The sequence below is a fragment of the Podarcis melisellensis genome, assembly GCF_964234715.1.
Source record: "Podarcis melisellensis genome assembly, chromosome: 9".
Lineage (NCBI taxonomy): Eukaryota > Metazoa > Chordata > Lepidosauria > Squamata > Lacertidae > Podarcis > Podarcis melisellensis.
In genome coordinates this window covers 50,507,217-50,518,839 of record NC_138541.1, presented here as the reverse complement: position 1 = coordinate 50,518,839, position 11,623 = coordinate 50,507,217, and the positions used below count along the sequence as shown (strand labels likewise).

The 11,623-nt window shown below is 39.6% G+C and overlaps 1 protein-coding gene across 2 annotated transcripts; it reads right to left on the bottom strand.

Annotated features, from left to right (window-relative positions):
- Positions 1 to 328: 328 nt before the first annotated feature.
- Positions 329 to 11,566, bottom strand: CFAP96 (cilia and flagella associated protein 96). 2 transcript variants are annotated; one of them, XM_081926375.1, is made up of 8 exons: positions 11,394 to 11,566; positions 9,719 to 9,876; positions 7,652 to 7,871; positions 5,983 to 6,120; positions 5,797 to 5,872; positions 4,427 to 4,606; positions 2,915 to 3,087; positions 329 to 485 (listed from the first exon to the last, which is right to left on the bottom strand). In XM_081926375.1, exons 2-8 carry the CDS (start codon positions 9,816 to 9,818, stop codon positions 437 to 439), a joined length of 936 nt encoding a protein of 311 aa, XP_081782501.1. In that variant the 5' UTR covers positions 9,819 to 9,876; positions 11,394 to 11,566; the 3' UTR covers positions 329 to 436. The 2 variants fall into 2 exon arrangements, with proteins under 2 accessions (XP_081782501.1, XP_081782500.1); XM_081926374.1 differs by lacking the exon at positions 11,394 to 11,566 and adding an exon at positions 10,249 to 10,290.
- Between the last annotated feature and the right edge of the window lie 57 nt (positions 11,567 to 11,623).

Below are 11,623 nucleotides of genomic sequence, written 5' to 3'. Positions count from 1 at the left end.
ACCCTAGATTCCATTCTTGTAGCCATACTAGAGTGTTTAGGAACCCAGCGAAATAGCTTTTAGTAGATCAATGTCTATTAACTAGGACCAGACTAGATGTCCATAACAAGATTTTGTAAATGGTTGGACATAAGCTTGAGGTTCATCAAGTGCAAGTATTTATTTTTGCTAGTGCTACATACAATCAAAATAACATTTATACCAAAATATACTTCACATTTTATATACATTATTTGTAAATATATTATCTATTTCTTTATATGTATAAAGAATATATTCATAAAACATCGTCCTGTGTGGTAAACAGTTTTGGCAAAAGATAGCCATATTTGACATATTTCCCACATTTTTTTTATTTGCTTCAGATACCCTTGAGCTGTTAAAATGCTACTGTTTGCAGAATCTAAAAAGTTCATTCACCTTGCTTTGGGTGCAGCTAATATGACATCACTTGCGGATTTGTGTAGTTGGTTGCATTTAATGATCTGAAATTCAAATTTGAAAGAAAAGTGTCAGAGCATTTAACTGAATTGTGACTTTTTGCTAAGATAAATAGCCATTTCTTCACCCTGGCTTTCCCACATAAGCTCTTCATTGTCAAACAAGATCTTAACCCATCAAACTAGAGCTTATACAGTAGTCAGTAACATATTCTATTCTTCATTTTAAAACCTATGGAGTTTTTTAAAATAATAATACTATGGGAAAATAGTATTATATCAAAAGTTGCATAATACTCTATATTATTATACTAATAATAATATAATTATATGCAACTTTTGATATAATACTATTTTCCCATAGTTGGTGAAATTGTCTTAAACAATGAACCTCTCCATAGCTGTATTCCAGGCCACTGAAATAAACCCTGGATTAGAGGTGAATTAATGGATGGATGGATGGATGGATGGATGGGAAGGAAGGAAGGAAGGAAGGAAGGAAGGAGGGAAGGAAACTACAGTTTCAGCCAGTTGCACAATGCTAATAATACCTTCCTTTCACTTACATTTATCTGTTGAGAAGGTAAACTGGCAACCTGCTCATTCCTCCACCCCACCTAAAAAGGGTCATCATATTCCTTGCAGTACTAGGGGCACAAATTCATTAGATTTGTATCCCACTTTTTAAGGCCTATATGGACGTTGGGCTCCAAAACACATGAAGTGGCATATCTGGCAAACAGACCTAAAGGAATCATCACAACCACTCTTCATATTACAGCCAATATATTAAAATCAGTTTAAATCAAGCCATATTTTATGAAGCAAATCATTAATGTGCAGGCATCTGGTGATGCCTTCCAATTGTTAGGATTCTATGATTCTATGACTCCTGGGAGCCAGACAGAGAAACCTACAGGGGTGCATTCAGCTTTAAGAGATTGAGGCTCCCCATTCCTGATCTAGAATGTAAGGAGAGAAAATAGATCAAAGTGTCCATGAGTATGTTTGGAGTATATTACCCACAGCAATGAGTAAGTAGTAAGAAAATTCCCACAAATATGAAGAATGGATTCCAGACCAGAGAATGTTGTTGAAATATACTCGGAGTTGAGAGTGGATTTTCATGCTCTTTATACAATGCTAATAATACCTTCCTTTCACTTACATTTATCTGTTGAGAAGGTAAACTGGCAACCTGCTCATTCCTCCACCCCACCTAAAAAGGGTCATCATATTCCTTGCAGTACTAGGGGCACAAATTCATTAGATTTGTATCCCACTTTTTAAGGCCTATATGGACGTTGGGCTCCAAAACACATGAAGTGGCATATCTGGCAAACAGACCTAAAGGAATCATCACAACCACTCTTCATATTACAGCCAATATATTAAAATCAGTTTAAATCAAGCCATATTTTATGAAGCAAATCATTAATGTGCAGGCATCTGGTGATGCCTTCCAATTGTTAGGATTCTATGATTCTATGACTCCTGGGAGCCAGACAGAGAAACCTACAGGGGTGCATTCAGCTTTAAGAGATTGAGGCTCCCCATTCCTGATCTAGAATGTAAGGAGAGAAAATAGATCAAAGTGTCCATGAGTATGTTTGGAGTATATTACCCACAGCAATGAGTAAGTAGTAAGAAAATTCCCACAAATATGAAGAATGGATTCCAGACCAGAGAATGTTGTTGAAATATACTCGGAGTTGAGAGTGGATTTCATGCTCTTTATTCAGCTCATAGTGGTGAGGAGGAATGGTTCCCCCAGAATGTCTACTTTATATACATTAATTACACAACGGGCCCCACGTGATTGGCTAATTCCGGGATTCTCCTGTAGGCCAATCAGGTTGAGGATTCACTTCCACCTGGAGCTGGATTGGGTGGCTCCTGTGGACCAATCAGACTGCTGCATTCTGGGTCCTATTGTTCTAGGACCAATCAGACAGCTGCATTCTGAATCCTATTCAACTCAATACATAACAGTTATGTCCCGACAGAAGGAAGCCAGTGGCAGAAAAAGCCTCTTGGGCACCTGGGGTGGTGCGCACAGGGACGGGCAAATACCCATAGGGGCGAGGGGCACCGCACCACACGGTGCCCATAGGGACAGGCAGAGGTGGAGCATGTGGCGGCAGCGTGCATTCCAGGGATGGTGCATAATAATAATAATTGTTATTTTTATTTTTATTTATACCCCGCCCTCCCCAGCCAAGGCTGGGCTCAGGGCAGCTAACAAGCAATAATAAAAACAAGTTGAATGAATACAGCTTAAAAACAAGATTAAAATACAACATTAGGGGGTACGCCACGGCAGAGCGCGTTGCAGGGGGTGCTGCCCATGGTGATGTCACCCCCCCTCAGGGATGATACTCGAGGCAGACCACCCCCACCTTGCTCCACCTCTCAAAGAAGCCCCAGCAAATCTTATCGCAAATATTAAGTAATTAAAGGTATGTCATACTTACTTTTCAACATTTAATGACATAATACTTCTTACTGGTCTGCTCTTCGGTCCAGGAGAAGGATGAAATACCCGCCCTTGTTTATTGGTTGTGACAGGCTTTGCCTGTTTAACGATGTAAGGGTCTACGGAATGGGTTGGATAAGGATCAAATGTGCCTGCTTTCATGCCCCCAGGCTGGAAAGCAAGGATAAAGAATTTTGATAAGTTGGTAACAAAAGTACTTCACACAAAAATACAGAGACTGAAGCAGCAGTTCAGAAATATTATTTCACGAAACACAGTGTATTATGTAAATAACCAGGCAGCCAAAACCCAAATGCTTACACAGGAAACTTACTTATCACAGCCCCAAGCAGCACAGAATGATGTACATTTATGCTATTTCATCCACAAAAGTTGTGCACAAGAGTGAATTTCAGCAGGTGTAATGGCTACCTAGAAGTAGGTCCCATTCTGTTAGGTGGAGCTAACTCCTGGGGAAGTGTACATTTAATTGCATCTTTACTCCACTACAATGAACTCCACTACATTTTACAGGTGTCACCAAAAAAATCTTAGTCAATTGTGTAACTTTTAGTTGATTAATTAAATTAGCACATAAGTAAAACAAATAGTTATGAAGCAAGAAAATACTTTTTTTTACACTGATGCACAAGTGTGTCATTATGGCATCTTAGAAAAGGCATTACAACCAATGTAAGAGATAAGGAGGAATGCCTCATAAAATTATGCGGCATTTTTTTAAAAAAAACTATTCTGTTTAAAAAATTAGCATTGGTATCTTTTTTTTAAATAGTTATTCAATTTACTGGGAGCACCATTTTAATCAATTTCAATCAATTTCCATTGATTAATGTATCAAACTTTGGAGCCCTAATAAGTTTACTTTGTATATTAGCACCTTCAAGAAAGAGCTGAAGAAATTAGAAACATGTCAGATAAGACCTAAGAATAACAACAAATCACTTCAGGACTTGTAGATATTTCCCACTTACTTTTAGCACTATCTTTAAACAAAGAAGAAGAAGAAGAAGAAGAAGAAGAAGAAGAAGAAGAAGAAGAAGAAGAAGAAGAAGAAGATGATGATTTTGGATTTGATATCCCGCCTTCCACTCCCTTTAAGGAGTCTCAAAGCGGCTAACATTCTCCTTTCCCTTCCTCCCCCACAACAAACACTCTGTGAGGTGAGTGGGGCTGAGAGACTTCAGAGAAGTGTGACTGGCCCAAGGTCACCCAGCAGCTGCATGTGGAGGAGCGGAGACGCGAACCCGGTTCCCCATATTACGAGACTACCGCTCTTAACCATTACACCACACTGGCTCTAAACAAAATGCTATTTGATTAAATAATTGTAAAATCCATTTTTCAAACTTATTTATGTTTCCACCATTCAAAATAGCTCTCTAAACTGCAACAAAAGTAATCACACCCATCTTCTCTTTGTAGCTAAATGAAAATGTCTGCAATAAAAATTAAAAGACAAAGAAGAAATGTTTTTAGAGAACAACTGCACCTTCTTTGCAGGAGAAGTTGGCTTAAATGGATGGGTAACTGGTGCTGGCGGGGGTTGTTTCTTTGGTGGTGGCAATGGTTTGTCATCATGGTAAGGATTTACATCAAAATATTCTCGTGGGTAAAGATTCAACTTGAAAGCTCCACCTTTCATCAAACGGTGGTGTTCTTCACTCATTTTCTGTGTAAACCAGAGAGGAAAGATATCACATTGAGTACTTCTAGTTAAGATTATTTTCAATAGGGAATGACTAGGAAATAATTTATGGCTGGAATCCTATGTTTACTTATCTGATAGTAAGCCTTACTAAACTGAACAAACGCATGCACAGGACTGCACTGTTTGAGATGATAATGCAATAAATGCTACAAAGTAGATGCAGATGTGTAACAACATTAGCGATCTGAACATGCCAGGAGTGGGACACCTGTAGTTCACCATCCCAAACCACTAGCCAACAACATCCATCCATCCATCCATTGATTTTAAAGCCACCCTTCATCAATCAGATATCAAGGTGGTATACAGAATAAGCCCAGAACAAAATAAGCCCAGGTAAGACCTCTGGAGGGGTAGAGTCCCAATCCATGGTATATGTCAAAGGCTTATATCGGAAGGCTAACACATGATTTGTACCAAATGTGTACCGTGGCAGAGCTGCAGAATGGAGGAAATGATATCTTTCCTTCTTGATCCAAATAATGAATGCTTATAGGAAAAAGAATAATCAGCCTAGCTTTGGACTGCCTCAGATTAATCATTGGGGTTAATCATTGGGGTTGCTGGAACAGTATCATATTCCTCAAAAGCTTCACACAGGTACCATGCAAACTAGATACAGAGGTGCCTCGCAAGACGAAATTAATTCGTTCCGCGAGTTGCTTCATCTTGCGATTTTTTCGTTCATAGTAGACTAATTTCAAACATATTGTGGTTGGCTCAGACTATGAGTTCAAGTTACAATGTTAGGTCTAAGAGGGCTCTAATGGGGTGTATCCCCCCCAAACACCCCCCCCAAGACAGTAATCCAGCAAAATGATCAGGTCAGTCTCAGTACGGGGCAGAGAGGGCTGTATACCTTGCTACCTAGCACATTGCTGATACTAAATAATAAACTATGCACATTTAGAAAGTACTAATAAAAATTCTTATAAAACAGAAAGAATGCTACAGTGGAACAATTCCCATTTTTTTAATCAGCAAGCTGAAACAACAAAGAGCTAACAGTCTTAACTAGTTCATTTTACAAAAGAAATATGAATTAGGTACAGTCTCATTAGAACAGAGCAAACTAAGATCTGGTCATGTCAAACAGGGTAATGTTCTCTATTCACAGACATTAATTAAATGGAAATCCAACAGAAATTTACCTTAAAGTTTATCCTTCCTGTGTCATACAATTCCACTGAGTGTGGGTATGGTTTACCTATGGTAAGATTTGCATACCTGGGTAAAGAAAAGAAAAGAATGGTGACACCAACATTCAAAAGCCTCTAAAATTCAAGAAAACATATCAGAGACTATTACAACTCTAGAAAGTTGATGTCATGTTTTACCCGTAGCCAGTCCCCTTCTTCCCTGGATTGGTATACAGATTCTTCCCAGGTGCAACATATGGCACTTTGTCTTTTGCTTGCGCACTGAAGTAAGCACATGGGCCACCGATTGTTCCATAGTAGGTTCCGATACCACAACTGAAATAATAAGTAAAAAAAACAAATAAGCAAATATTTATCCATTAAATTTGCAACTTAGGAACCTGTGGCCCTCCAAATGTTGTTGGAGTGAAACACTGCTAACTTTAATATTGCCTTAAGTATTGTGTCCCTCCAGGGTTTTCCCTCCAGGGACAAAAGGTTCTTTGATTCAGTAGCGGCTCTCATCAGTGGAGTGGGATGCTATTTTCAATGAAACACACCCACCCACACACACACACACAGAGGCAAGCACTCTGTGCCACCTCCTGTGCTGATCTAAAGGGTCCCTCAATCCTCTAGAGCAACTGGGGAGGTGATGGGAGTTTCAGGGTAAGAAAATGAGCATACATAAGCTGTCTTTCTTCCCCAGTGACCACGACTGAACTCAGCTGGACTTTCTGAGTAGTATAGGATAGCACTGGATGCTCAAAACCTTATTCAAACATCTGTATTTGCCAGTGGTTGGCTGCTTATTTTTATTTAGTGCTGCATTTTAATATTAATATTTGGTTTGGTTAGCAATGAAAGAATTAACGTACTATATCAGACCAGAAGCCCCATCATGCTCAGAATCCCTTTTTCCCCCTGACAAGGGCTAATGCCTGGGTTATCCTGTGGGAATAGAGGACAACAGACAGCCATCTCCAAATGATTCCCCTTCATCTCTCTGCACGTGCCTTCGGCTGCCATAGCTGCATTCTCATATTGTATCCTAGAAATGGCTCCTGGGAAGTTTGAGAAAGTTTGTAGAAATTAAAATAAGCAGCCCCAGAGGGGGGAAGGCATTTGTGGCACATGTGTCAGTGGAGTAAAAGACATTGGTCATTTCTTCTTCTATATTCCTCTCCAAGCCACATTAATCCACTGATTACCAACTCTGTCGAGAACTGCTTCATTTTCAGGGTCACTAAATGAAAGACCTAAGGTCTTCCCACAAGACCCTGGCCTGTAATTTAGAGCCCAAGGCATGCAAGCTTCCCTGGTTCCTCTATGAGAAATAACTAATCTGTGTGCTCATGAACACTGAACATTTTCCATTCCACTAGCTGTTTATTCTCCTTTCATAGAAAAGAAAAAATTGTGATGCACAGTGGTGGTGGGTGACATAGAAACTGTGGGACTATAGGTATATACAGTGGTACCTCAGGTTACATATGCTTCAGGTTACATACGCTTCAGGTTACACACTCCGCTAACCCAGAAATAGTGCTTCAGGCTAAGAACTTTGCTTCAGGATAAGAACAGAAATCGGGCTCCAGCAGTGCGGCAGCAGCAGGAGGCCCCATTAGCTAAAGTGGTGCTTCAGGTTAAGAACAGTTTCAGGTTAAGAACAGACCTCCGGAACGAATTAAATACTTAACCTGAGGTACCACTGTATAAAATTCAGAAGTAAATACATTTATTTTAGCAAGAAATAAAAGCCTAATGAAAGAATCTTTCAAGGTTTCTAAAGTTACTTTAATTTAACATGTAAAAATAAATAGAACCCATATGAGGACCAAAATTAACGCCTTTCCCCAGCACTTACGGATATTTCTCTCCATTACTAGGAAGGAAGGGTTTGCTCAGGTTTTTCTTTGACTCTGCCATTCGGTATCTTCTCCTTAGCTGAACAGGATTCAAATAGCTTTCACCTTCAAAAATTCTTGCATATACAGGGTCAAAGTAACCTGCCTGCGTAGCTGCCTTCTCTTTGTTACCCCCTGGTAACATTTGCTTGTTCTTGCTTGCAGCTTCATTAAAGGGGCCTTTAAAACAAGTTAGTGCTGTCAGTTTTGGTTTAATGGGTGTGGCTTTACTTAGTTTTAATTTTTAGATATTTACATCTTGTGCCAGATTTTCAGACTCTTGAACTATGTAGAAGCAATCTAGGGCATGAACTGCTACTACATCTATGCCAATATGGCATTACAATAAGCTATATATCTTCAAGATGCGCTGAAAAGTAATAACCGTGAACATTTGTTCTAAACTAAAGACCCTGACCCTGCCTCCAAGTAGAGGGTAGTAATATGACCATACGGAATCTCTAGTTAGAGATTTTTGGCCCTTTTCCCCTGTAAGAACATAATTTGTTTCTGAGGAATAGACGCCAGGAATAGATTTTAACACAATCTAAAGATCTACTACTACACCAAAATAATGAATGCTGTTGCAAAAATATTCTCAGGGCCCCTTAGTTTGACAATTATTGAGCCTAGAATTTGGTTAACCATACAGAAGTTTAACTGAAGGATGATGGGGCAGAAAGTCCAGTCAGATCTGGACAAAACCACAGATTGCCTCATTCAGACATAACAAGAAACCATAATTATCACAAACTAGGAAGTGAGAAAGGTCAACTGTGTCCTGGTTCCATTTGAACAGGGCGTTTCTCCAAGCAATAGCAGAAAAAGACTGTCTTCAAAACACATTTCCCAGTATATATAAAATAATTTTAATTACATGGGAGAATAACATCATGTAGGGCTAAAAGAATTGGGGATTAAACTGCCCAGGAACTGGTAAAGAAAGAAAAGTTCCTCTCCGATAATCAGGACCCTGATGGAAGTTATTATTGTTTTATGAAATATTCTAATTGCAAAGAAGTATGCGTGAATTGCTTTCAATCCAAGTACTTTTGTAAGAAAAGTCCCCAATTGTTGTGGGTGAAGTTTAGAGAGGCTACTTTCTCAATTCTATGTGGTGGCATACAGTGCAGAACTCGAGTGGCACCCTTTGTAAAGCATTGGGACATCTCTATCCTGCCTAATAGCCACAAACCCACTGCCATTTCCTATTACAATATATAGACATATGTTGCTGTTGTTGTTTAGTCGTGTCCAACTCTTCATGACCCCATGGACCAGAGCACGCCAGGCACTCCTGTCTTCCACTGCTTCCCGCAGTTTGGTCAGACTCATGCTGGTAGCTTCGAGAACACTGTCCAGCCATCTCATCCTCTGCCGTCCCCTTCTCCTTGTACCCTCCATCTTTCCCAACATCAGGGTCCTTTCCAGGGAGTCTTCTCTTCTCATGAGGTGGCCAAAGAATTAGAGCCTCAGCTTCAGGATCTGTCCTTCTAGTGAGCACTCAGGGCTGATTTCCTTCAGAATGGATATGTTTGATCTTCTTGCAGTCCATGGGACTCTCAAGAGTCTCCTCACCACCATAATTCAAAAGCATCTATTCTTCAGCATATAGGCTGCACTAATGTAATTGGCCAACAGCACGATGTAATTGGCCAACAGTGCCTTCTTCACTGCAGTTTTACCCAAGTTCCCATGCTGCAAACTGGATTGGTTAAATAAAGCAAATAAACTAACAAATACTACTAGCTACTACCAAAGCAGTGCTTCCAACTCATGCTGCTATACATATGCAGTGTCCTGGAAACATTGGCACAATTTTAAAAATTATGTTGCCTTTATTAATTTGAGGCTTACACAGTGAAAGATTCATCAAAGCAATTTTTAAACATTTCTCATGTTTAATGAGGAGTTAATTTCAAACATACCTGTTTTATTTTCCTTGCTATAACCCGTTCATAGTTTTGAAGTTTTTTTCCCCAGAAAGAAAAACCACAGTATTGTAAAATGAGAAAAAATATACTTACGGTTAAATGGTGAGACATATTTATCCCCAATAGTAACATATTCCATTTCACTAAAGAGGCCAATCCTCTCCATGTCTGATTTTCCTGTTTCTGAAGGCATGTTTACTTTTGTGTGATAACCCCACTACTCTAGAATATGTGCAGATGCCTTACAATGCCTAGAGAAAAAGAGATGGATTCATACATGTCAGTTTTCAAGACATTTACAAAACAATCACTGTCAATTTACTGCTGAAAATACTGGTTTAAACAGACAGCAGAACTCAGTAGCAAATTTAAAATTAAGATACAGAATTTTTAGTTTCTCTTTGGCACAGCGGATGAAGCAGCAGTAAATTCATTTGAACCTATTTTATCAGACTCTCTGATCCAACTGATGTATTGCTCTCCCTCAGGCTCACACACCTAGAATTATACCACCAATCTGGCATGTACATAGCTGATCGTACTTTTTGTCTCAATAAGTAATTCAGGAAATATACCAAGCTCGGATTGGGCAAATTGAAGTACAGAAATGGCTCAAGCCTCACCTCAAACACAAATTCACTGCATAGCCTTAGGCTGTTCCAATGCTTGCTTTCCTCTCCCCCCACCCCATTCATTGTTGTTTTTTAATCCATCTTATATATTAATATGTGCAAATATTAGTATTTTTATGTGATTTATGAGCGTTAATACAGTACTGGATTTCAAAAACCCATTTATTATGATCTGTTTCATTATGCTGGCAGTTTAAGCAGATAAAAATTGTTGATTTTTATGTTGTGGATATAAAAGTCTTCCAAATATTGATCAGCAACAAGCTACTAGGGATGTGCATCATATTCAGAAATCTGGTAGGATCTGGATGAGGCAACACAAATCAAAATAGGGACCACTGAAGCACTTTGTAGCACCTCAGCAATGCAGACTTTTAAAAAACCATGCAGACAAGCATCTGCTAAAAGCAGTGCAGTCTTGAGACACCAAATCAAAAGTTCAACAGCCTCTTTGCAATAAGCAGATGGAAAAGTATGGGAGAGCAATACATCTGCATATTGATGACACTTCTACCCAAACCTCCCAGCAGGTTTATATAGATCATTAATAAAGCATAGGAGAACGGAATCCTTAGGGAACCTCCAGGCTTAGGAAAACTTAAGCTTGCAAAGAATTGCACCACCTGCTGAGAAAGAACTGTAGAAGAAAAAGAACGTCTGCCACAATCCTAAATGCCTATGGATAAAATACTAGTCGTACCTTATTAGGCATAAAGCAATAAAAGCAACATGTAAAAAAAAGAAGCACAAATTCAATTGTGAGCCCTTGGAAGAATAGCAAGGGCAAAATGGCAAAATGACTGCAGTCCACCTGGTGCCCCGGGAAAGGCTTAAGCGCACACGTGTAATGCTGTATCCATACACATGACACGCATTTATCGTTGCACGTTAAAGTTTCTCTTCACAAGGCACACACACACTATTAGGGAGGAAACTGCATTACATTTAGGCTAATTATTCCTTCAGTTTGCACCATTTATGCCACACAGCTGTCGGAAACAGGGCTTGGAGCCCTTGACTTTTTGTTGTTTATTAAATTTGTATACCGCTCCTCATCCGAAAATACCAGGTTGGTTCGCAACAGAAAAAAATACAAATTTAAGGATACGAAAAAGATTTTTAAAAACTGTCGTCACCCACCTTCTTTCTCTCTCTCCCTCCCTTTCCCCCCACCAAGATGGGCTACTCTGGCTCAGCAGCAGAAACTTCCTCGGTCTCCCTCTTCCATCCACAATGAGCGCCAATTTCTCCTTTGCGCAGAAGCGTCCCTTTGTTGATGCGCGGTTGCCATGGATTCGGGTAAGCACCATCATTAAATATTTCACTTCCTTCCTTCCCCCCCCCCGCCCGCAGCTCTCGTATGGCA

Bases quoted from the DNA above. Each gene is read 5' to 3' on its own strand.
- CFAP96 (XM_081926375.1), bottom strand. From the start codon at position 9,818: ATGCCTTCAGAAACAGGAAAATCAGACATGGAGAGGATTGGCCTCTTT. The intron at 7,872-9,718 runs GTAAGTATATTT...CTTGTTTTAAAG, and splicing joins ATATGTCTCACCATTTAACC to GCCCCTTTAATGAAGCTGCA. The intron at 3,088-4,426 runs GTGCAGTTGTTC...CTTGCTTTCCAG, and splicing joins CAACTTCTCCTGCAAAGAAG to CCTGGGGGCATGAAAGCAGG.